This window comes from Syngnathus scovelli, chromosome 17, assembly GCF_024217435.2.
Source record: "Syngnathus scovelli strain Florida chromosome 17, RoL_Ssco_1.2, whole genome shotgun sequence".
NCBI classification, from domain to species: domain Eukaryota; kingdom Metazoa; phylum Chordata; class Actinopteri; order Syngnathiformes; family Syngnathidae; genus Syngnathus; species Syngnathus scovelli.
In genome coordinates this window covers 11,608,525-11,634,618 of record NC_090863.1, presented here as the reverse complement: position 1 = coordinate 11,634,618, position 26,094 = coordinate 11,608,525, and the positions used below count along the sequence as shown (strand labels likewise).

The 26,094-nt window shown below is 42.4% G+C and overlaps 3 protein-coding genes and 1 long non-coding RNA gene across 9 annotated transcripts in view; 2 read left to right on the top strand and 2 right to left on the bottom strand.

The window, feature by feature from the left end:
• Positions 1-934: 934 nt before the first annotated feature.
• Positions 935-5,121, top strand: nr2f6a (nuclear receptor subfamily 2, group F, member 6a). Of its 2 annotated transcripts, XM_049747169.2 has the most exons (7): positions 936-1,131; positions 1,432-1,616; positions 1,782-2,436; positions 2,783-2,877; positions 3,893-4,221; positions 4,301-4,547; positions 4,690-5,121. In XM_049747169.2, the coding sequence occupies exons 3-7, from the start codon at positions 2,168-2,170 to the stop codon at positions 4,959-4,961; spliced, it is 1,212 nt and encodes a 403-aa protein (XP_049603126.1). In that variant the 5' UTR covers positions 936-1,131; positions 1,432-1,616; positions 1,782-2,167; the 3' UTR covers positions 4,962-5,121. The 2 variants fall into 2 exon arrangements, with proteins under 2 accessions (XP_049603127.1, XP_049603126.1); XM_049747170.2 differs by having other exon boundaries at positions 935-1,616; positions 3,896-4,221.
• Positions 5,122-7,317: 2,196 nt separating this feature from the next.
• Positions 7,318-18,399, bottom strand: zgc:154006 (uncharacterized protein LOC563016 homolog). The gene is made up of 15 exons (XM_049747184.2): positions 18,185-18,399; positions 16,612-17,655; positions 15,500-15,681; positions 15,243-15,414; positions 15,108-15,158; positions 14,864-14,963; positions 13,967-13,990; positions 12,038-12,567; positions 11,768-11,971; positions 11,508-11,669; positions 9,336-9,487; positions 9,038-9,274; positions 8,722-8,893; positions 8,499-8,540; positions 7,318-8,199 (listed from the first exon to the last, which is right to left on the bottom strand). The coding sequence occupies exons 2-15, from the start codon at positions 17,629-17,631 to the stop codon at positions 8,098-8,100; spliced, it is 3,150 nt and encodes a 1,049-aa protein (XP_049603141.1). The 5' UTR covers positions 17,632-17,655; positions 18,185-18,399; the 3' UTR covers positions 7,318-8,097.
• The window catches only part of LOC125984887 (uncharacterized), a 61,661-nt gene continuing 50,111 nt past the window's right edge, over positions 14,545-26,094 (top strand). For 3 of the 4 annotated variants that reach the window (XR_007487144.1, XR_007487143.1, XR_007487146.2), the window contains exons 1-2: positions 14,546-14,731; positions 15,397-15,562. This is a non-coding gene — a long non-coding RNA (uncharacterized lncRNA). Of the gene's footprint in view, positions 14,732-15,396; positions 15,563-26,094 lie in introns of all 4 variants that reach the window. The other variant, XR_007487145.2, reaches the window with a different exon arrangement.
• Positions 23,123-26,094, bottom strand: part of kcnn1a (potassium intermediate/small conductance calcium-activated channel, subfamily N, member 1a) — a 36,916-nt gene continuing 33,944 nt past the window's right edge. For both annotated transcript variants that reach the window (XM_049747155.2, XM_049747156.2), the window contains one exon: positions 23,123-25,165. In XM_049747155.2, coding sequence (XP_049603112.1) covers positions 24,860-25,165 — 306 coding nt within the window. In that variant the 3' untranslated portion in view covers positions 23,123-24,859. The remainder of the gene's footprint in view (positions 25,166-26,094) is intronic.

Genomic DNA, 26,094 nt, shown 5'->3' with positions numbered 1-26,094 from the left:
AATTAAGGGGACTTTTATTCAAATTAACACACAATATCTCCTCCCCCTACCCCTCTGAGGATCTATTAGCTGCACAAAGGGGCTTGGACAATACTTCTCGGTGACACACACACACTCACACACATTGTGGTCTCCATGGGGCTAGCTTGGTTTTGCTTTAGGACTGCCATAAAGGTGTTTGTGGGGAGGTGGGGAGTGGGGAGGGAGGCAGAATGACTTCAAATCTTTCGTCACATATGAAGATAAGACAACAGGTTGCATTATCATCTGTCTTCCACAGTGATGCCCCCCCCCACCCCACACAAAGACCATGATCATTGCATTTACAAGCAGATTCATGACTTATCTCTTATCCAGGCTTGATCTGGGTGCTCTCCTCCTCTTTATCTGCGTGTGACCTCGGGCTTTTGACCATAGCCAGGGTGCCAAAGTGCGTTTGACCTCTCGCTGCGTGCTCGGCGATGAGCCTGAGAAATGAGCAACGACCATAAAATGTTAACCTTTTAATGGCAGTAAAAAAAAGGCATTCATATACACAAGAATTGGGAGGCTGGCTGGAAGGCTTGAGCATTTCCATAAAATAGGGAAACAAAGTTGATATTTTAGCCATTAAGCTGACAGTGAAGCTTTGTGTCAGACAAAAGGCCAGCTTGCTTGTATTTGTTGCAGGGAGTAATCTGGTATTGTGTGGATGTGCGTGTGTGTGTTTGGAGGCCTTGGGGTCATGCTCTTTGCATCCCAGCAGAGAGATCCTCCACATTCTTCCTCTGTGTGTGTGTTGCCTCACACAGCCCACTCTTTTTGCTCTTTGACTCCAATGGCCATATAAGGCAGCTGGCACCATGGCAACCACAGGGCTTGAATAGTAGTGTCAAATCCCTCAGAACACACACACACACACACCCCTCCCCCTCTGCACACACTCCAGCGCCCTCCTTCCCTTCCTTTGCCTCTCGCTCTCTCTCTCTCACTTGCTTTGCTTTATCGGTCTTGTGCCAAACACACAAATAGGCTGGAAGAGAAAACAGGAGGAGGGGAAAATGCAAACGTAGACAGCGATCCGACTTGTCTGTAGCTTTGGATTTTCTCTTGAATACTAACTGGATGTGCGGATGCCCGGAAAGAGAGAAAGTAAGCGCACCCTTGCTTGCCTCCCCCACCTCTTGCCACAGGGGAAGGCGCACACACACACACACAGATGAAAAGCAGCAGCAGCTAGGCCGCACATCATTAGTTCTTGGTGGCCAAGCACCAACAAAAGGCTTGCAAACGAGAAGCTTGGAGCACAGCTAAGGCTTCTGGGAAGGAGGAAGCAAAGGAAAGGACAGCACTTCCTTGTGTGGAGCACATTTCACTGTGTGTGTGTGTGTTTTTTGGAGGTCAACTTGACAGTCCAGACGTGTTTTTTTTCTTTTTTTCCCCCCCATGGAGCCTTGAAGCAAAGCCTGCAGCGACAGGAGCAAATGACGTGGAATAGCTTCACTTTGTGGGTCACGATGGTGCCGCTGAGAGGATTACGGCAGAATAGAAAAGCTGCACTCGCTCTCTGGATGGAGGACAGGAAGATCTAGCGGGAGAGGATTTATAGCGACGGACATATTCATGTTCAATCGGAGGTAAGCGGTGAATGATTTATATAAGGAGGACAGCAGTATGGGGAAGAAGGAATTCAACGGCCTATTTCAGCCATGCTGGAAAAACATGTCTTTGTATATGTTTGTGTCTTTGTGAGACATTTATCACCTCATGTCATTTACAAGAGCTTTCCCGTCTCTCCACAGTCGCTAGTGGACTCGTTGTTTACAGTGAAGAGGATCCCTCATCCGGATTAGACGGCAGCAGAACCAGCCTTGGACAAGACATTGACATTTAGAAGCAGAGACATTTAGAGCAAAGATAAAAATTGAAAAGTTACACCGCTCGGACTAGTTCCAGGTCATAGTGCAGTGGGAGGAGACCTTCTTGTTTTTTCCTGCCAAACACCCACCCTCCTGTTTTTTCCCCCCCTCTCTCATTACTATCTCCCTGTGGATATTTTTCGTTGTTTTTTTTTTTTTTTTTTGTTACAAAGCTTCCAAAGAAGCGTCTGCTGATATTCATGTTACCTTGACGATTCGTAGCTGCCTGACTGTGGCGTGCTCTTCCTCGGTGGTTCGGTAACCAAGCGATGGCCATGGTGAGTGGGGGCTGGGGAGATCCCAATGGCGGCACCAACGGACTGGGGGAAAAGGGCTACCTGAAGCGGGAGGATGAAGACGGCTCTCCCCAGGCGGGAGGCAGCGACATGGAGGCCGGGGAGGACGACAAGGCTTGCGTTTTGGACTGTGTGGTGTGCGGGGACAAGTCGAGTGGGAAACATTACGGCGTGTTCACCTGTGAAGGCTGTAAAAGCTTTTTCAAGAGAAGCGTACGACGTAACCTCAGCTACACGTGCAGGTGAGACGGCTAATGTGTTGCCGACATTTTTGTAGTTCTTTTGGAAATCTCACTAAAGCACATAAGGAAAGATATATTTCTCTGTAGGTTCATTTGTTGTCATGCTGTAGATTACGGGTGTTTAATGAGCTCCTACGCAACAAATTGATGGACACCTTGTTTTGGAATCAAAAGTCAAGAACAATAGTTTGGTCAACAATTGTTCATATTACTGTAATAATGTGACTACAAAATTAAAGCATCAGTGCATTGCATTTCCTGAGCACACACTGTATTTGAAAAATAATTTGTTTCCTAAATGTTTTACAATATTTCTGACAATATTTAACTACTAATTCATTTTCAGGTCTAATCGAGAGTGTCAGATTGACCAGCACCACCGCAACCAGTGCCAGTACTGTCGTCTCAAGAAGTGTTTCCGAGTGGGCATGCGCAAAGAAGGTAACTCTTTTTTTCCTAATATGGCATCATATGGGTTCTTTCACTTCAAAGTTTGATTGCCAGTTAGATACTGCAGTTCTGTTTGAACCGTTTTTGCTTCCGACACCCTATTTTAGATCCGTTAACTATATATGCATGTCCAGTCGACGCCATGTACTAGCAGCCTTAATCTAGTTTGGTGACAGAGATAAATGCATTGATAAAACACCCAAGTCCCTCAGCCTTAAGCCAGTAAATGAAGCTGGACTAACCCTTTAGGCGCAATCCAATAAGGTAATTCACTTCAATTGGCGACACTCAATTAACACGCTGTTTGGGTTGCTTGTATCAGAAACGGTTTATATGTAGTTTCATTCAATACTTAAATTCATTTTTCAATACTATGGATTTTTTTGTTTTGGATTGGGGGGCGGTTATTATCGTTAGTTTTGGGACTAATTCAAATCAAACAACCGCGCCCAGGACATAATGAGTGTCAGCAAAGTCGGACGTAGTCAAGAGTGGCTAGTATCTGACATGTCCGTGTTGTTTACCTCCCATCCAACAGAAAAAGAACATAAAACAAGTTAATGAGACACATGATTGCTCCCCGTGGAGAAATTATCTTTGCCTGGGTGCGTCCGTGGGGAGGTCAGGGTTCAGGGTCAGCCACAGAGTAACATTCCCGTGGCTGATAGGAATTCAGCTTGTTGCTGTAACGTGGTCATCGTATCGTTCTCTTGATAACGCTTATCGAGCAGTGGTAAAAGGAAGAATGCTCGCATTAAGGATTTTTAATCTGCATCCCTTTCTATTGAAGAAAGGCCGGCTAATCGGTGAATTCCGGTCTGCCTATAATCTGACATATACCGATGGTTGAACCCAGTTTTAACTTTTTTTCCCTCTCCGTTTTCTTTCCCAAATCCACCCTCCACCCCACCCTGTTCATCTTTATCCGCCCAACTCTTATTTTGTTATCCGTGAACCCTCCTTTCCTGACGTCCCCTTCCCCCTTGGTCCCCCAACCAAACTACAGCAGTTCAACGCGGCCGCATCCCACCGCAGCCTAGTCTCAGCCCGACCCTCACGCCTATAGGTGGCACCAGCGGCCTGGGAGGCAACGAATTCTACAATAACAACAACGGAGGGAGTGGCGGTCAGCCGGTTTCCGAGCTCATCTCGCAGCTGTTGAGGGCCGAGCCGTACCCCAACAGCCGCTACGGGCACCAGTACAACCAGCAGGCTGGTCCCGATAATTCCATGGGGATTGATAACATCTGCGAACTTGCCGCCCGGCTTCTCTTCAGCACAGTAGAGTGGGCCAGAAATATTCCTTATTTCCCTGAGCTGCCAGTGTCTGATCAGGTTAGTAAGAGGTCTATTAATAACAAGATCTTTTACCTGATGGCACAAATCCACACAGTGAAACTTTTCGTGACCCCAGGTGGCCCTGCTGAGGCTGAGCTGGAGCGAGCTGTTTATCCTCAACGCGGCCCAGTCGGCCTTGCCGCTCCACATGGCGCCCTTGTTGGCCGCGGCGGGCTTCCACTCGTCACCCATGTCGGCGGAGCGCGTGGTATCCTTCATGGACCAGGTGAGGGTGTTCCAGGACCAGGTGGACAAATTGACCCGACTGCAGGTGGACTCCGCCGAGTACAGCTGTCTCAAGGCCATCGCGCTCTTCTCACCAGGTGACAGCTCTTTTTCATTCATGCCAAATGAACTGCAGCGCCATGATGGATTTACGTAATCACTTCTGCCCCCTACTGGATCATCGTAGTCAGGTCAAATACCAACCCTGGTAACTTCCTGCTCCCTCTCTTTCTCCACTAGATGCCTGCGGTCTGACAGATGCAGTCCACGTGGAGTCTCTCCAGGAGAAGGCTCAGGTAGCTCTGACCGAGTACGAGAGGATGCAGTACCCGAGTCAACCTCAGCGCTTCGGCCGCCTTCTCCTTCGCCTCCCTGCTCTACGCGCCGTACCCGCCAGCCTCATCTCCCAACTCTTTTTCATGCGCCTGGTGGGGAAGACCCCCATTGAGACGCTCATCCGAGACATGCAGCTCTCCGGAAGCTCCATCAGCTGGCCCTATGTGCCTCTGTGATTGGAATTATTTTCCCATTACGTTGGCGTTGCTGAGAATTTGACAATGCAGCATCCTCGATAAGGATGGTACTGATGGACAGAGCGCACGGTTCTCTGGCGGGGTCTTGCCGTTGGAAGACTTGGAAGTTCAAATTAAAGTCCCAATGATCGTCACACACGCATCTGGGTGTGGTGAAATTTGTCCTCTGCATTTAACCCATCCCCGTGTGATTTTGATCCATCCCCTGGGGGAGAGGGGAGCAGTAGCGGTGCCGCCCGCGCTCGGGAACCGTTTGCTGATCAAACCCCCCAATTCCAACCCTTAATGCTGAGTGCCAAGCAGGGAGGCAACGGGTCCCATTTTTATAGTCTTTGGTACGACCCGGCCGGGGTTTGAACCCACAACCTTCCAGTCTCAAGGCGGACACTCTACCACTAGGCCACTGAGCTGGTCATTTGGGCGGTGGGTGTGAAACGGTTCACGCTGAACAAAATGAAGTAAAACCAAGGAAAATTCACCAAAGTTCATCCTCGGATCAATGCACAAAAACAGAGAAGGACACTATCATAGTCTCTTGTGTCTGCTTGAACGTTAGCTGGTCAATGATTTGTTCCCAGCAGTGACAAGAGACTAATACCTCATTCAACATCAAGATGCTTTCATCTGATATTTAAAATAAAAAAATAACTCTGTAAATGTTCCACACCAGAAACCGCCTTCTTTTTTGACAACCGATTTGTTATTAGGTCTAGGACTCGTACATGCATCCTAAACATTCATCTTTGTTGCTTCTTTTCCAGAATGCACATATTCAACAATCGAACAAGCTCCGTCTGAAAGAGAAATCGTTGTAACCATTATCTTAATACGTGTCAATAATAAGTTCATAACAAACACTACGAGCCCAATTTTCATGCCCATCTAGCGCAAAGCGTAGTCTTAACTGTTTTGGAATTGTTCTAGACTCGCACAGGCAGAAGAGGGCGTTTGCGCCGTTGTGGGAGAGCACAGCCTCTTGACCAATAGAATCACAGAAGCAGAAATTGACTACCTATGAGATTAGGGCACCCAAGGAAAGTATATTTAGTCTGAACTGCAAGATCTCCCCATACGAAAGATTTTGTCAGCCTTGTCTGTGATGTGGTCAGTTGGAGACTGCCTTACACCCCCAGTCGTGCATCTGTATGGGACCCCACCAAGGAGATAAACTATTTAATGAAAGCTAATCATTTGTTCAGTTAATTGATTTCTCAAGGGATTGTTGTCATATTCATGAAATGCAATGACATCCACCACAAACGCTCACTGAGCTCAGAATCCGTCTGCCTGCACCTCAGTCAAATCCACCAAAGTTTCATTAGACCACCTTCGCCACAACTTTGACCTACTTTTAGCTAGACTAAAATTCGGTCACCAAATTGCCAGATGTGCCGGGGGCGTGCAATAGAATACGCCGGAATGCCTACGAAGGCATAGTGCAGTCTACCAAATTGAAAAGCACGCAAAACTAGACTTGTCCCGTCAGGAAAATGAAGATGCGCCCGTTTTTACGCCGAGCACATGGGCACCAGTCTACGAAAAATCGAGCTCAATGGGTTTACATGTTGGAGCTTTGTGTGTGTGTAAATATATGGAAGCCAACTTTGATTTGCTTTTGCATGTTCTGTTTTGGAGCGCTTCTCAGTTGTATCATCCTTTGTGTACGTAATTCCTTTAAATATCAGTGTTGCTATCTCTGTTAGCTCCTCGTTGCGTTTCTGTGTTTACATAAATACCTCTCTTTAAAAATCCACGTTATCACTAAAGACTGAGTGCTGTTGTACATGATGTGAGGTGACTGAGGATTTAAAAAAAAACTGCACAAGATTTTGAATACCAAAATGTCACATGTCCACCGCTTGGTGGGCTAAAGAAGGCCCCTGATTCAGCAGCAGGACTTACCTCACACTAGTAGTTTTGAGACGCTTTGTTGTAACGAATATCAAATATTTTAGAAGAAACACAAATGGAGCGTAATCCTTTGGCTTCTTGTTTTGATCCTAAAAGTAATCTGGATGTGCTTATTTTAGTCAAGTCACACATCCATGTCATTCATGAAGATTATCTCGACAGTACAATTAACAATTTCTCTTGTTTTTGTGTTCCTGAGTTCTTATATTTGAGTTTTATGTATATGGCAAGGATATTAAAAGAGATGGCAAGTGTGTCTTTTGTTATGTATGTTTTTTTTTTCAAACTTGTTGAAAAAAAAGTGTTGCAATTACAGCTGTATGACGAATGCCAAATAAACACTGCAACGTGCACCACAAACGTCTAATTCTAGGCATGTGCTGCAAAAGAGGTCCTTCATTTATTTGCATTAAATATTCAAAATAAATATATGGAATGTTTTATTTCATTATTGCTACTGTATCATACATTGAATATAAAGTCTACACATTTCTGTTCAACTGCCAGCTTTTTGGTGTGAAAATTAAAACAAGTACTTAACGGAGGGAATGAAAAATATCTTTTCAACGGTTGCAAAGTGAAATATTTTAATTGGTTGCAAAAGTGTGCACACCCTCTTATCACCAAGGATGTGGGTGTTCAGGATTAAACAAGATTCGAATGTGAGTCAGTACATACATACAAGTGCATTTGATAAGCCCAAATCAAGTTTACCTGTTCAAGTAGGCTTTTCCTGACATTTCTTTCTACACTTTGCAGCAAAAGTCTGAACATTTTGCCCAAACATTGCTTGCTATTCTGAACCATTTCTAATTGCCTTGACTAAAGCCACATCCCAATTATGGGAGGGTGTGCACACTTATGCAACTACATTGTTCCAGTTGCTTATTTATACTTGCCCTTTTGAAAATTATAAGGTCTTAACAGTGGAGAAAAGGAAATTATTTACCTAGCTCTCACCTTTGTAGCTCACAAAATCCTGGAATTTGCCCAGGGGTGTGTAGACTTTCTATATTCACCGTAAGTGAAAGGACTATGTTTTATTTGAGATTTTCAGAGCAAAGTTCACTAGCTGTGCCGGTAACATTAGTGCAACATGGTTGTAAACAAAGTGGCCAACATGTTTTATGCATTTTGTCAATATAAACGTGCGCAGTCAAAAGCTGATTGTGTCCTTCTTCAACGTTAAACTGATAGACCTGTACTAACAAAGACCTTGGTCAAAGTTTTTTACCAGGAGTTTGATGTGGAACAGTTTTTGTCGAAGTTCCTTGCTCTCCTTTTTCTTTGCTTGATAATCTGGTGCCTAAAAGAAAGATACGCATAAACATTATTGTTTACAAATGTTTGCAAACCAGCCGCTACAAAAAATATTCAGTTTTAATCTGTAACAATTTAGTGAATAGTAGAAAAAAATTATAGGTTGAAAGTATGGTACTTTACATTTCACAAATCTGTAGGAAAAATATGATTATGTAAGCAATAGTAAAAAAGTGTTTATAAGATTAAGTATATATTCATCTCTATAGGTATTTAGCTAATTGCTATTAGCTTTAGCATCTGTTATGTCTCAAGATGTTGATTGTATGAAACTGTTTCACTTACCCTTTTTAAATCTTTTAGTCTGTTATATTCATCAAGCACGCCCTTAGAATGGAACCAGAATAATGTTATTAATACACTTAATAAGTACGCATTTTTTTTAATCACGACATACCACCAAAAAAACTGTCACAAAAGTATTTCCACTCAAATCTTTCTTGATGATCTGACAAACCGGCTAATACACAGCACAATTGGAATTTGAGTGAAATGTGCTCCGAGCTACCTGATACTTGATGGAGTCCTTGTCCAGAGAGTCCAGTTCTCGACTGAGCTCGTGAATCTGGTCACAGATGTGATCCATTTCTTTACACAGGCTCTTATAACGACCCAGCGACGAGTCAAAATCTCGCCTGTATTGTTGCCGCTGCTGGTCAGAGAGGATTTCGGGGTACAGCCTGCACATAGTAAATGAAATCCTTATTTTCCTCATAATTGGGATGCTTCATTTTGTTTATTCCTGCAAATACATTATTGTTTCGTCTTCATTACAAACATTTGTAAAAGCTAAATGAGTATCTGTCAGCCAAGGGTGAAGTCACCTGAAGAGGTATTGTTCTTGGTCTTGTTCCAGCTCATTAGCAGTGTCTCCTCCAGTGGTGTAAGCTGTTTCATTTTGGAAGTCAGCCATCTCACTTGCAGCATGATCCTCGTGGTTCCTCTGGTTTCTTGAGGCGGGTTTCCTGCCGCCATTACCGGAGGAGCTGTTGCACACTACGAACCTGCTGTTCTGGTATGGATGCTCGGCCTCTTGATGTTTGTTGCTATTCTCACAGAAACTAGAAAAATACACAATCAAGCAAAAGAGTATGCTGTCGCTGACAACAAAACAAACACTACCTGTTGCTGTTCAAATTTCCAGCACCGTAAATGAGGCCTATATCGTGGAGGTGCGACGTTGCGCTGTTTCCCCCACGAAAGTCAGAAGCTGCTTTCTCTGACATAATTGTTGGTGCCTGCTGGGTGCGCCTTCCTTCTCCAACATGGTTTACCTAACGCAGTAAAGAGAAAAATTAGGTATTCCGATTTAAATAGAAATACAAATATGACAGACACTAACAGACACTAACAGAAACTAACAGATTCGGCAGACTGACGTAACTGACTAACAAAACCAACAACAGAAACAAAAAGACAGCGTGACATTGACAATGACGGCAACAAGACAACAATGATCCGAAAGGGGAGTGACATGCAGACAGGACTTAAATACGAGACAGGTAATGAGAGGTAGGTGAGAATGATCACACTGATCATGGGCACACAGGAAGGGAGGGGCGAGTCGTGACAAAATACTTGGAAAAAAAAAAAAAGCAAAAACAAACAAAATAAAATGACAGACTACTAAACGTAGCCGTTTGCAGAGAAATAAATTGTGTCACAATTGTCGGAAGAACATATGTGAATATATAATCTGTTGTCATATGCATCATGAATGACTTCTCGTCTTTGACCTATATATCTGGATAAAGAGCAATGAGGATGGCATGGAAGAAAACAACAACTGGTGACATAGATCTAATGATCCTCTAGCAAATGTACATTATCTAATAGAGTGCTTTCTCTTGTTAGCATCCCCTCGGAGCCGATGCTCTAGTCCGCTTACTCATTAAGGATGTAAAATGACCCATTTAAAGACATCTATAAAGGTAATTCATGGCTTTTGGTTTTCAGTGCATTTTACAATATATTAAAAAACATCAGAAGTACTTAGTGCTGAATTATAGCAATACTGCGAAAGTGTCATTTAAATTTCTCTGATTTTGGAAGTAGTGGTTACTATTACCTGACCAATTTCTATCACTCTAGAGTAAATTAAGCAATGAGCTACATTAAGATATTTTAATTGTGAAAAAACAAACCCCAGCATATTTCACATTCATGATTTATTTACGTGCTTATTTTAAAACCAATCAATCTGTTATTCTATTGAACAACTTCCTAGCTATACAAATTCGCTGTTTTTGCTTTGGCGCCATCTAGCGGCATTACTTTGTCATGGATATACAATCGTTTGAATTCAGAATGTTTTTGTTTTTTTATTTTAAACACCGTATTTCCAATCCAATTCATTCCCTCCATACTAATCTAATCAGGTTGTTTTCATCCCATGGTATTGCAATTAATGTGACATTAATTCTGTTTTTTTTTTGTTTTCTTTTGTTTATTCTCCATTAATTCTAAGTAGCGTTGTCATGTCATGATCATATATGATTCTTGTACAAGGAGCTAACTTTTGGGCTGCTGTGCAAAGGCGGCCAGACTGAATCATTTACTGCCACCACTCTGTGGGGATTCATACAGCAGCACAGTGGCAACCCAATCCTTTTATACATTATACATGGCCATACATTAAATATGCTTTCCCTGCACTGCAGTACACGAGTGGCCCAGCATTCAAATGAAGCCACCTCCCAATCACTGAGCGAATGTAGGCCAAGGCTTCTCTGGGCCTGGCCAAATGAATTTTCTTGCATCTCTCCTCGATACATATATATATATATTTATATATATATATATTCCTGCTTGACTACTGTAGGCCCGCTGCACAAGGACTTCCTGGTATGATATGGGATCAATAAGAAGGACATTAGAAAGAAAATTTTGAGTTGACTTCCCCTTAAAGCCTACACAGCTATGTAAAAGTACATTCTTGAGTTCTCATTTAGATTAAAACAATTATTTTGCAGTCAATGAAAACAATTCATGATTATATAATGAGATTTAAGATGACTTAGCTGAGGTTGCAGTACTTCTTTATTGCTATGAGAGATTCTACTATGTCTGCTTTTATTGCAGCTATCACTAGTTAATGATCCATCAGAGTGAAACCTGGGTGTGCCTCGAATAAAGTCAACTATCGTTGAGTCAATAATGGTTTGTACGACTATGTGGAACTTGGTCGGTTTCCGAAAAATCCATTGTGATTTTTCGTCTGATGACCCAACATGGCAAAAAAAATGAATCGTACATTTTCCCCCCAAAAAAATGTTTGTAAATAATAAATCTCACCCAATCTTGTACATTCTGCCCCTCTGTCTGCCTGACCAGTGGTTTGTCCCAGTAGATGTTAGCTTTGCCATGGCGCCAAATTTTACTGCGGGTCTTCCAGGAGTAGAAAGCAGCCAGTGACAGGCCCAACACCACCATCAGACCCAATGCTAATGCTACCGCCTGAGAAAAGAGATCATCAAATTCAATCCATAACTTACCGGTTACCATGACGATTTCATTCCTAGTTTTGCACACCATATCAAGCCACAGATACCGACCTCCTCCGGGTCCATGAAGCAGTAGTGGTACAGGTACTGATTGTACATGGGAAAGCCGCCAGGAAAGCCAGCTCCTATGCTCCCACTAATGCTGGGCCTGTCTGGAATGTTCTGGCACATCATCAGGATTGGATTGTACAGCATGCTCTGTGAGCTCTGAGACATCGGATTGACCCCAATCACAAATATGATATCAATGATGCCCTGCGATTGGAAGAAACTCAGTCAGAGTCAATGCTAAGACCTCAGATGACCAAAACGGTGCCACACCTGAAGAACAGCTAAGATGGTGTCACAAATGAACACAGTGAGATAGAAGCTGGAGCCTCTCATGGCCCTAGAACGGGAGAAACCCCCCACCAGAAACCCCAGCGAAACCAGGAAGTCGATGGCAGCCATGGAGATCATTGCGGCTTTTGCAGACTGCGGGGTCATGTAGGAGCTACTATAACCATAGCTACCGCCGTAGTACCCCTGCCCCGCCCCTGGAACACTCCCAGCACCACCAAGAGTGTACCCAAACCCATTCATGTCCCACACCAACGTTGACGCCACGCAGGCAAAGATGAGGAAAGACATGAGCACCGTGGCTCCGTGGAAAGTTTTGACGAAACCAGGGGGTGAAAACCATCGGTGGAAGTCTTGAGGGGTCTCCTCCATGTAGGGCTCGTCCGCAGGGGATTTGAAGGTGTAGCCGACATATTGGCTCTGAGGGGAGAGCACGCTTCTCGTGGGATGGAAACTGAGGGAGGTGGTGCTGTAGGGCGGGCTGTGCGGAGCCGGGCTGTCGTAGCGCCGAGGTTCGTGCATGGTTTAGTACCACAATTACGAAAATTTCATCTGGAGGAAGGAGAGAGAAATCAGTCAGTGCTGAGGTTGAGGTATCTTTGCTGATTTAGCATTACAGGTTCCATTCATTCAACAGTGGACACCAGTTTGTGTCCCTAAAGGTATTTTTCTGACGTTGATTAGAAAAATGTCTTGACTTTATTTGAGATATTTACATTTGTGTTATTTGAAAATACCAATTCTTAATGTTCTGTTTCCATACTTGCTTTTCGGTGAGCAGAACCAGGTCTCAGGTATCTCTAGCTCTCAGAATTCACCTCTGGCATGGAACTTGAACCAGCGAGCTTTTAATAATTCAGACTGAAAGTTTATTGTAAGGAGAATCAACATTATGCTCCTTTCTCTACTCTGTGCTAACTTTCAATGTATTTTATTTACTACAGCAAACCTCAGCACTTCTCTGTTTTTTTTTTATTCATGAAATGTGTCCACATCAATTCAGCTTTATGCTCTTTCTGTAGCACCCAAAGATGTCACAAGGTGGCGCCAAAGCCCTCCCTAATAGGAAAGTAGTTATCGGTGTCAAGGAAGTGTGTCAAAGTAGCAAGCAACAGCAAGACTTGGTCTCCCACCACTGATCTACTTCTTTTATTTTAGATGCCATTAAGATTACATTTGAAATGAGCATTATTTGTTTGCCTGATTGAAATGATCAGGATTGTTTTCCAGCTTCTGCAGACCTTGCTAATTATCTGACCATCTGAATCAGCAATGTTGCAACGGTGAAAATATCCCTCGAGGACCGGAGTTGCCATGCTCAAAACTATGTTAACATTAAACAAAGCAAAACAACTTACCTGAACTTTCAACTTTGGACCTTCCAGTTTAACTTGACGCTTTTAGTTCTTCTGTAAGTTCTTCTCTCATGATTCAGCCGCAGGAAACACACTGAAGAAAAGAAGAGTGTGCTTTCTTCTTGCTGCAGCCAGTGGGGAGCCGCCGCTACTCTGCTGGTGTCTCAGCAAAAGTGAGCCCGCGGCCCAACCCACGTTGGACAACACGTGTTAAGTTTGTCTGGGAAGTGGCTGGACTTTAAAGGGAAGGACAGTAAATTACATAATGATAATACTAACAAAAATATCTGAATTCACACAATAAATATCACGGGACTGTTGATCACATAACTGCTTACTATCTGGTCACATTGTGCAGGTGTACCTAATGCTGTGGCCAGTGATAAGCGGTGATGTCCATGTTCCCTATTATTAGTCAATTTATACATTTGTGGGCCAAACAGAATAACATATTTGTCATTAAATTAGCGACCAAAAACGAAATGCAAACAGTCTTGACATTGTACAGAGGGAACTATTTTTTTTCTGATGATTGTAGCTAATAATAAAAAATAATATGTACATACTGTGTCGTTTAAGCCTTCTGTCATGGTCAGTGTTTTTGATTTTTGATTTTGATTAGGTTGATCATGTTTTCCTTGGCCTGTGATAGCTATAATGGTGAGTTTTTGGTTCCTAGTGTTTTCTTGTAGCCTGAGTTTTGATTTATGGGACTCTTTGATTCTGTTTGATAAGTTCATTCATGACTTCAAATTGTCCATTAATGTGAGTGCGTATTTGCCTATATGCTCCGTGATTGGCTCGCACAGCCGTATAGGAAATGAATGGCTGGATGTTAGCCAATGGAATTGAAGGCAGTTCAAAGGTCATAAAATAACAATAGAATGCAACTTTATTTAGTGAATTTTACAACAGCTGTAACAAAGCACTTTACATATAACATAATAGTACTGTCAAGATGTGTCACAGTTTGTTTCCTTGTTTTAATGTCATAGTTTCGGTTCGCGTATCTGTGTGCTCGCCCCTCCCCTCCTGTGCTCTGGTCAGTGTAATTGCTGTCACCTGCCCCTCGTTAACTGTCTTGTATTTAAGTCCTGTCTGCGTGTCACTTCCTGTTGGATTGTTCTCGTCTCATGTCTTGTTTCTAGTCTCCAGTCCGGTCTGTTCTGTTATTCACGTCCCTAGTCGAGCAACTATAGTTTGTCTTTTGATTTCTTCAATAAACCCTGGTCCAAGCTGTATTTGGTTGCCCTGCTCCATTCACTTTCTGACAGGTGAAACCACAAAGACGGAGAAAACTGTAAATGAAGCTACAGCAGTAGTAAGTATGACAATCAATAGCGGCCGTGCAAATAAAAAAAATGTAGAAAAATAAAGCAACATCTTGTACATTCCTCAGAAAATTATGTCTATTCACAACAGTATAATAAAATGTGCTGTTATCATTCAAAACCAGTCGTATCTTGGTCAAAAGCACGGATTCTGTTTTTTATGTGCGTCAATTTGGCTTTCAAATAGTCACAACGTTGCTTTTTCTCCAAAAAAGCAGGATCCTGTAACAGAAAATACAAATACAAAATCAGCTGTGCTCCAATTCTTTGTCTTACCTAGACAAAATTTGACACAACAGTGTAAAAATATTTGATATTTGCAAATGAGCTGCTTTGTCAATTAGAGGCAACATTATCATCACTTACGCTCTTTTTCAGCTCATACTGCTTTCTGATATTTTGAATCCTGTCTCGATCCTGGAAAAAAATATTGCATCATGTCTTTGTTGTGAAAGGGGTGTGAAATATTACCGACATGGGTCATAGCTTCACATCTCCTACCTCTCTGCTTTTTCCATCCGTGATGAGTCGTGCCATGACAGCATCCAGCTCACTGAACTTACTCAGGATGGCACTGATGTCGTTGTAAAGCTCTTTGTACTCCTGATACTGGTCATTGAACACAGCTTTGTATTTTTCCCTTTCTTCCACGCAGCTGATCTCCGGGTACTTCCTGCGAGGGACAGATATGACAGTTAAGTTGTCAGATGGATTCAAGAATGTCCATTCTGGTGGATGTTACCAAATTGTTGGCTTACATGACATAATCTGCAATAATGTGCACTTTGGGGATGCACACGGGGTTCTTCTGGATGATAGACGTGAGTACATGCGGCCTTTTTTGACCTTTGCTTCCTCTCGCGTCTGCTTCGGGATGGAAAGATATGTGTTTTGCCTTTGGTGGGGCCAGGAGGTTGGAGCGAGCGTTCTCCCCCGGCTTCTGAAGATACAAAATGATTGTTTTGTCAAACACTACTCAGCAAAATTAATTAGGCTTTTGGGTGAAATTTCAAGACATTACATTTAATTAAATCAATCCTACTAAATGATTTGGAGGGGAGACTCGCTTAAACTGCCGTACATCGTTTCCACATGTGACAGTGGAATTGACTGCACCTTGTCTATTTCTGTCACATTGAATGCACTAAAGCAAGCGCGCTGTCAGTTAAATTATGTTCACGTGTTTGCCAGCAAAAAAAAGCTGATACACCAATACGGAATAAAAGCAAACTCGCTGCAGATTGTCTTGACTGACATTAAATTACATCAGATTTGCTCTCCCTCCTTTTGTTCTGCAGCTGAGTTTGGCTTGTGTACTTTACTTTCATTAGTGGGATTGCTAATGTCACTTATTATAAATCTGCGGCTTGATTTGAAAAATCTAATTAAAACAACTTGGCAGACCGTTTGGTGATGTGATGTTCAAGTGGTATTTTAACTTGTGGATTGCTGAGTGTGAAACAAAGGCATAAAAATAAGAGATAATGCAAATCAAGAAAGTGTTTCTCCTGTTTAGCTTGTGTGCCCAATCATATCCAACTAGTCGTTTGTATGTGTAATTTATTTCATGTTGTAGTAAATAATTACGACTGCTAAAAGCTAACATTTATGCTAGCTCAAAATGTGCTACCGTGGAGTCATGTTGCCAAGGTTATTTTAGTTAACGAAAACAAGTAAAATACCTCAAATTAAAACCGCAACAACGTTTTCATACTTTAAAAAAACTGAAACTAGATCTTACATTTATGCTAACTAAAACTAGCCATACAGTAAATATCGCCAAAGTCAGCCCCTACTGTAATGGCTCGTTTGTCGATGTGTCCTAACAAAATATGAGACAAAAGAAAATTTCGCTTCAGGTGTTCCTTACCATCGCCTTGTCCTCAAACTCCACCCTCTCCCTCCGTCTGGCCTCGTGCCGCCACATTTTTAGCGAAACCACAAAACTTGCCAGATACATGGTCATGTTGATAAAGATGAAAGCGGTTCCCGCCATCTGGCCGCCCTCGACTCGGCACAGACCGGCCAAGATGGGGTTGATACCGATGGTCATGTAGCACAGCCCCCCGCGGTTTAAGTCGTTGACGTATACTATGGACGCCGCCATGTACAGTAGAAACAGTGTGATGTTGATGAAGGCCTCGGTCAGAGGCCACCAGGGTGCATCGAGGAGGATGGTGCGATAATACATAGTCATTCCCAACACCAGAAGGATGATCGTCAAGACCCAACACACTCCAGCCACCGACACGACAAAGGGAGTCATCGGTCCACTGTAGCTGTATCCCGACAGGCCCAGTCCGTTGTTGTAGACGCCGTTATACAGCCCGTATGTGTTGGACCATTCGCTGTCTTTGTGGATGTAGCCGATGATGCAAGCAACGACCATAGCCCCGAATAGAAGCTCAATGCCGGCCAAAAGTCGGAGCAGGCCTGGCCATGACTTCAAGTAAGAGTACTTCTGGTTGTAAACCTCCAACTTCTCAGCATAGTACTCGGCCGGATGGATGCTCGTGAGTAGAGAATCGTCATTTGGGCTTTGACTGGCTTCTTTTAAAAAAGGCCTTTCCGGGGTTTCGTCCCATTTCGTGCGTCCCAGAAAGGGACTTACTGGAGGGCTCACCCTGGTTCCGTCGGGGACGATTTTGATCTGACCACTGCTGGCTTCAGAGTCGTCCATGCTGTCTTTTCCCCACTTCCATTTCATGCTGCCCCATGAAGCGGGGATGAAGGATTTCAGCTTAGTCAAACTCCCTTTTGTATCGTTATTGTCCGTCTGTACAGAAGGGGGCGCATTTGATGTGCTGCTTGTAGAGTCACCATCACGTGAGCTGCTTTCTTGTACGGGTGTGTGACTCACCCACACGGGCACTCCAGTTGGTTTCTGCATTGTGTAGGCTGATTTCGGTATTCACTGAGAAAAGAGCCGTGACATAACGATTCAGTGAAAAAGAAACCATTTTGTATTACTGTTTTTATTTACAAAACAAACCTCGAGTAATTGAGACCGCCACAAAAAATCACTGTAGAAATCCCCTGTGCCTTAGTTTTGACACCCCTGGTTTAATCCCTAGCTTTATCCCAATTTTTTTATACAAAAAATATAAAAATATATACGTTCCTCACCCACATATTTCACATACCACTAGAGGGCACTGTAATGTACTAGTACCACACTGCAATAGTGGAAAAAATAACGTACATAGGCCATAGCCATTCTACTGGTGCACCGAACTGCCTTACTAGTAAGTTCATGGAAGATATTAAATATGTATTAAATGATTAACTGACAAGGATGAGTTCTAGCACAACTATATGTTGAACTTTCACCCGTCATAAAGCCGTACTGGTTCACAGTGAAACATAACGGCAACAAACCACAACATTGCCAACAACAATGTCACTTTACCTGACAATGGAAACTAGCTGAGATCCAGACTTACCTTCAGGCCTTCTCCATGTCTCGTTGCTCCACTCGTGGAGGTGTTTAGTTTCTGCCCTGGAACTGATATGGGCAGCAAAAGGGCTTCTCGGTCTGCCAGGCCCACTAGGCCCAGCCGTTCTCAATCTCTCTCAAGTGACTCACTGTCGGCTTTTGATATCCGCTCAAACACACACACGTGCACGCAGGGAGGGCGAGTAGGTGGGAGGTGAAGCTTAAATATTAAACCTGAACTGCTTGTGCTGAGAGAGAGAGAGCGAAAGAGCGAGAGAGAGGAGAGATTTTTTTTTTAACATTCGATTTCTTGCTTTGATGTTCGAAATTCTGACATCTGAACACAAGATGGTGGCAAACTAAACATAAAACAAATAGTTATGTCTTTTAAACGACCATATGAAAGTGCCTTACCCCAAAACATGCTTTTAGATATTCTTGAGTATAAATATATTTTTTAAAAAATTAATTAATTGAGACGCAAGTTGTACTGTGCATACAACAACAATCTGTCTGGTTTTAAAATCACTTGTCCACTAATTGTGTAGCTGTGTATATGTCAAACTTCTTAAATGATTCATTTTTGTTTCAATTCTACAAATTGCCACTAGAGAGAAGCAGACTCCTGGCAGTCTTAATATGTTCCCCCTGCTAAACGTTTTCTCTGCTCTCTCATTTCTGCCAGCTTTACATGTTTTTGTTTTCAGCTTTTATACCTGGCCTAACATTACATTGCTTAGAGACCAGATTCAATTCAGTTGGGAATCACAACAGAGGAGAACGTTAAATATATATTTATTTGAATATTCTGTTCAAAAATAAGAACAAATCAAATTAAGAATTTAACCCACTTCAATTGAATGAAATAATTCCCCTCACAATCTGAAACCTGATTAAAAATAATTATCCCCAAATGCCATAGGAATTAAAACGTTGCTAATTGCTATGTATTTATAACATACATGAAAAAAGAATGTTGGAAAAAATGTATCGCATAAATATCAAGGGGGGGGGGCAGTTGCTATGTGAACACTGTAAATGCAGTGTTGATTTTCATGTTGAGACAGCTCAGGGCAAGGACATCTGGAGTGACCCCCATCTCCCTTCTCCACCCACACACATGCTCTCAGCAGTACTGGTGACCAATAGGGTAGTGGAAGTACATAACACAGCCCACATCCTCAAGTGAATAGCGTCCCACCAGTGGCCTGGGGCGTCCTCATCTGCTGCATTGCCACTCCACGGCACAAGTAGTCATAAGAAATACACAAGCAGCACATGGATGCAATACAGTACAGAGGGGGGCATTTGTATGTCTCATATACACACAATTAATAGTTAAAATGTTACTAACCTTTAAAATAGTTATATGGAGATTGTTCATTTAATGTGTATACCTCCAAACTGAAAAAAATCGCAATAAATACTTGTGTATATATAGTTGTCCCTTGACCTAAAAAATTCCGTAACTTAAGCCAATTGTACCTCAAATTATCTTTTTTTTTTATTAAAATGAGTGGGAAATGTCATTATTCAGTTTCATCTCCCCCCCCCCACCCCTTTAAATAGCAAAACAAATTGGATTTTATATTTAATGAGGACAAAATAACACTGAATAATGCTGTACTCTGTAAAACATTGAACAATTTGTGTTATGCATCTCTTTCCAGTGTGACCACCTGAGGGCAGTATAAGACAGGCAGCCAGATATACGATCCTTTTTATTTGTTCCAACTCCTCTAAGCTCACCAGTACGGCACTAATATTCGATGTTCTTTGCAGGATTATATGACTGAGTACTATTATAGTATATTTTTGCTGCACTGTAAATGCATCAGGCATTACTTTACTCTTTTACTCTTGCTTGACTCTTAAAACTATCAAAAATGTGAATATTCTTTATTAACGCTCACCGAAAAACACATTTGTGGATAGCAAAATGTGAACACTCACGTCGTCTACAGACACTGCCAGTCCTGACGCATGGCCTGTGGCTTTAAGGCAAGAAAATCCTCCTTCCCCAGTAAAATGAAGCTACTATAGCAACAGCCACCTCATTTGTATCCTCTTACTCTGCTTTCGTTCTTGGCCGACGAGAAACGAGACACACAGACGGAACGGCAGAGAGAGAGAGAAAAACAACGGAAGCGGAAATAAGACACTCAAAAGAACATTTAGTGGAATGAATAGGCCCTCCACACATACTCTGCACCTCTAGCTTAGTGTGCATTAGAGAAAAAAAATGTCCGGGAAGATCAATACTTGTATTTTCTCTGATTTCTCAATTGCACAGCAAAGCCCGTTAGCTGCTGGTGATTAGCAGGGCGTGAAGCATTATTCAGCTGCATGAAGTTTGTCCGTGCACAGACACAAAGGGTGCCGGCCGGGCATGGAGATAAGAAATGACTTTCCTTGCCTGCCGCACGCTGTCCCCAAAGGACCTTTGGACAACCTGTGATGATCCTACAGGATTCCTTCCCCAAGTGTGAGGGTCAAACGCATTATGAGCTAGCCAAATGTCATCGATGGGCTAACCAAAGTAGCATAGTGGTTCGGACTGGTGCCAGCAGCCTTCCGATTTGGCTGTAATTAACCACGCTGAGCCCTTTTTGTACATGGAGACACCAATAGAAGCACTGCAGGACAAGGCCTCAGCGGCTGTTTAACTATCGTAGCACATTAGCTTGATCACCTGAAAGCTGTGTGCACTAAAAAGGCACAGATCGAAATTTTCAAACTGCGTTAAAAAAATTGTACACTTCAATTAAGTCAAGAATATATGACTGCGACTACTGTTGTATTGAATATCTAAATGTGGCTGCACTGGTCAAATATCAGTTGCTTAATTAAGCGTTATATGTTAGCACTAGCATTAAGCTAGCAGACTAGAACAACTTTAAAATGTGACACCTATGGTCACAATGTTAGTACAATAAAGCGGACAAATTGTTTGCTTCAAAATTCTTTCCAGTTTTGCTGCCATTTTTTGCCATCTATAGGTCATCGTATATTTTTTAAATGCTGCAAACTATGATTTCAAGATACTTGAATATAATCTCAGAATACACGTCTTGCATTACCCATAATCATAGTGGCTTGAAAATTTGACATACAATGCCGAAAAAATAAAATAGATGATCTACTGAAGTGGGGTTCAGATTTTACGTCATATTCTCATCGTATTTTTCCTTTAATATTATTTCTGTAGCCCTTATACTCTTTCAACTCCCATAAAAAACGGAGCCTGATGGGATAAAAATTAATTCAGATGAGATTTAAAAAAAAAAAAAAAAATGAGAGAGAAAAGGTAGACTCATGTATCGATGGGGAAAGTCTTTAATGTTGTGACCTTGGTGTCTCTCCTTACTAGGACAACAGTTGACCTGCAAAATTAAAAATCAGCAAAGTGCATACAGAGAACATGTCCAACCCATTTTCCATCCATTGAACGTATCCCTGCGCTAGCGTGTACGTTATGCATCACGAGGCAATGTGCACAGAACAACAGATGGGTTACATTTCATTTTAGGTGAGTGTTATTGTTCAATAGTGTTGATTTCCTCTCAGGGTGATAAAAGACTGCTTATCGAATACCATCGGAATACCAATGCAAGCCCCTAACTTTTAATATAAAATGTTTTCAAGAGGAGAAAATTGACCAGGTAGTTAATTCCGAAATTGTGTTTTGGCAGGGCGTCATTCCTGTTCAAATGCCATTTTTGGGATATGAAAAATTGAAACCATGATAAATAATTTCCGATAATGTTCCAATATTAATGATCTAACCTCAACAAGTCAATCGGTAAAAAAACTGGATAAGCGATTTGGAAAATGGATGGATGGGTTGCACAAGTGTGCACACCCGCTTAACACTTATCTCAGTAGATTTTTCAAATTGACCTCTACAGGTTGTAGGTCACATTAATGATGGAAAAAGTTTTGAAATGATTTAAAACATTTGAGTAGGAGCGAATATTGGTATTTTTGGTAACATCGGTAGATCAATCAATCGGAATATTATGGGAAACTGAATTCATCTCAATAGTTCAATTCAAAAAGGGAAACTCATATGGCCTCCTGGAAAGTATTTAAATTTCAATTCATTTGAGTGAACTATTCTAATTGCTTGAGATCCACTTGGGAGTAAAACAAAAATGTTTCACTCAAATTTGTCTTTTACTCTTTTGTATTAGTCATTGAAAATATTCACTCTGCCGCCACACAAATTATGAATCATGGCTCATCTCTCTGTTTTCCCTCTTTGGTATGATGACAGCATCGGACCATCCTACCCTGCGTAACCAAGTATAACACACTCACAAAGCACGACCTGAGGGTTCCCCTCCTGTTGTAGTTATCTTTTTCGAGATCTTTTCTGGAGGCCATTTTGGAAGCCGCTTTGTGTGACTCGTATTGATAATGATGACAGATGACAAACACGAGGCTAAACCTCACGACGTAATAAGGAGATTGAAGCATGAGACGTGAACAGGCATCAAGCCGCTCGCCATTAGTCGTCCTAAGTAATCGTATGACATTGATTGAAAGGGAAGCCATAATGACATTCGTTGATACGAGTGGGGCGGAGGAGTGTCGCACTGTACAAGGAGCTCGAGGTGGGCATAGGAGGAGTCATGCTTCATCAATTCAAGCTTGAAGGGGCGGGGTGGGGGGGGGATATGTTCTTAAATGGAACACTCAATGGTGGGTCCGAACAATTAATCAAATTTATTTGTTGAAAAAAATAGATGGGAAAAGGACCTGATTGCAATGACAATGTGGAAGAAAAAAAATTTTTTTTCAAAATCATGTCGCCGTAATCCAGTGTCCCAAAATTCTTGTCAAAATAAAAATCTGTTTTTTTTATGTATATAAATTCTTTCTTTTGAAAGGATTTTAAAAATAGTGATGTGCAACTAAAAAAAAAAAAAATTCTTGTTAGGTCATTATTTTCCCCATGTTGGTTTCATTTGTTCCAATGGGGATGGTTCCAGGAGATTTTTCCATGGCTGTGTGGTTGCTAAGCAACCAGCAAAACTCCCAGTACTTAGTTAAGAAATGCCGCTCTTAAAATCTAATGTTGATACCCTTTCAAAATGTAAACTAATGATTCTCTGAATTCACTCAAAGTGGATTTTAAAACTCTTATCTGAAAACTTATTCTTCAGTGTACTCATTTGAATTTCCAACAAAACAGCCTTTTTTTTTCTTTTTGCGTTGAAATTGCTCAGGGACCAATTCAATATTTTGTAGCCATGACATTTTTTTCACTACTTTTATTCACGTCCTTTCAGAATTTTTTTTAACATGACCATGGTTTTCTTTTGCCTTTTGTTTTCGCATTTAGTGCAACTCTCTAGGTGCTACGAAAAGTAATTTTCTGTAAAAAAAAAAAAAAAAAAAGTGACAAACACAATCAAATAGTGGACATATATAAAAAAAAATTGCAAATCATTTCCAGTTAGCAAGCCATCCAGGGAACAGTACGTTCAACTATCGTTTTTTTGCACAGAACCATGCGAAGGGACAGGTTGTTGTTTTTTTCTGCTCCCTTTCTCACTTTGGACCGTTGACACCGGCAGCCATTATCTTTCGAGCGCCGTGGCTCTAATTAGCGACACTGAGGAAGGTGCACTAAATGTTATGTATGGGTGTGCGGCATTGAGCTAAAAGTGAATTCATTTTCATACAAACACACATAAAAGACACTTTCGCTCGCTCTCGGAACATTCTCCAGTTTTTTTTCCCCCTTAATGTTGTTAGTATAAATAGAAAAGAAAAACGATTCTCAAAGCAAGGTTGAGGCCATGTGATGCATCATTTGAAGATCTTTTGATATTCGGAGAGGAATGTATCTGAAAAGGGAATGCAATGCTGTAGTCAGACTGTTAACATCGTAAAAAAGCTCTGAAATTAGTAATTAAATAACCCTCTACTATTTATACATTCAGGCACTGAAAAATCACATGTCAATATGTAACTAAAAAAGATAGTCGCTCTCATTTTCCCTTGGTAAGAACAAGGAAGCTGAAACCTTGAAGTTGGCAATTGTGTACATTTTTTTTTTCCTACCCAGTAGTAATGCCGTCGCGCTCGGCTGGCGCGGGAAACGTTGCTCCTCTCCAAAGCGTTAGCAGCTAACCTACGGGAAAGAATCCATGACGCCGGTCTTTTGAAAGAGAAATCCAAAGTTTTGTCTCACCCTCCTCACCGAATACCACCGCTGCGTTCATGCCCCGCCCCCTCCCCCCAGGTGGTTAAGGACTCTCCGGTGTGATAGCCAGCTCTCACCCCAGTGACCCTGACCTCAGTCAATTTTTAAGGGCTTTTACAAAAAAAGCTAACTTGAACAGCCATACAATGGCTAAAACATAAACCATATCTCTACTTTATCTCGGTTTATTAGTCTTTTTCTTTTCTTTTTTTGTTTTTCAGATGTCTTTTTTTTTTTTCGGGATTTCTTCCCCCGCCCCGCTCTTTTTTTAAAATTTTTTTTTTTTAGTTGCTCTGATCCAGTCGTGCGCTGAAACACTCAGTCACAGCGGGAGAGAGATGGGTTTTTGGATTTAATCGGTGTTACGGGGAGAGGGAGGTCAGGATATGGGCTCAACATCAGTTCGGCGACGGACTCTTTGAGAGGGAAGAAGAACAAAGTGAGGAGATGGGTACGGAAAGGTGCTTCTTATCCGCTATCGGAGGAGGTGTGCGGTGCGGTGGACGGCGAGCGCCGCCTGCGGGTGGTGGACGTCCACGAACGCTCTGAGCGTTCGGAGCGCTCGGAGGCTAGCGAGGCGGGTCGGAAGCGGTGAACAAAGCCGTCCAGGAAGTCCTGCTGCTGCTGGGTTATGGCTTGGGAGATGAGGCAGGGCAGCGCCTGCAGGCTGCCCGTCACAGAGTCCAGCTTGTCCTCCAATGTGCCGATTCGCTTGTCCAGCTCCTCGCTGCGCTCCTGGAGTTCTGACACCAGGTCGTACATCACATTCTGGGTCTACGGATGGAGAAATGGTGTTGGCTAGTTCAAGACTTCGTAAGCCATCAAGCAGCAATTAAATTAGATATCCAAAAGTTCAAAGTAAGTCTGATTCAGATTGAAGACTTTAATGCGCCCAAGCCACTTTGTCAAAATCAAATCTCCTCAGCGACTAAGGGTCTTTAAATAATAATTTTCCATAAATTACGAGTGTAGATTGAAGATTTTGATTCGAAATGTGACACCGCGATAGAAGGAAATGTTAGCGATGGCGAGGAAAGAGCGCGGCAGTTTTTCAGCAAGTCAGCAAAGATTTTATCTTGCTGCCAATTTAACAAACCGCCTCCTCCATTTATAGCCAGAGATGCTCTTGAATGTCTCAAGCATTAGCTTCATGTTCCTCATTCACGTAATGAGAGGCTTTTCTCAGTCGACGTGGGATCTGCCAATGCCAGCGTATTCTGTCTCAACTCGGAAATTGGCCCTCTCAAACTTTCGGGAGAATTTTTGTATGTAGAAGAAGTAAAAAGACACGACCCGGTAATTTATCCCAAATGATTTTGCAAACCACCCAGATTCTTAATTTGCATTCCGATATTAATTCAATCTGACAGTTGGATATTGGATGTTGGATTGAAAAGGAGACGCTCAACTACCTCCTGCACACAGATGGAATGCGATGGAGGAGCAGAAGAGGGAGGGGCGAGTAAACACACATTAAAGGAGGTGGCCTTGTGACCTTTTAAAACACACACTGGAGTGGAAATGCCAGCCACATCAAATGAGGCTGCAGGATAGCGCCTCCCTTTGAACCGTGTCTTTGCTCTGCTCTGCTCTGCTCTGCTCTGCTCTGCTCTACTGCCTCTCCTCGCCTCGCCTCATGTCTGCGGCAGGGCCGAGGCCGCCGAGGCGTGATGCGTCCCCCTTCTAACCTCTCTGTACGCCTT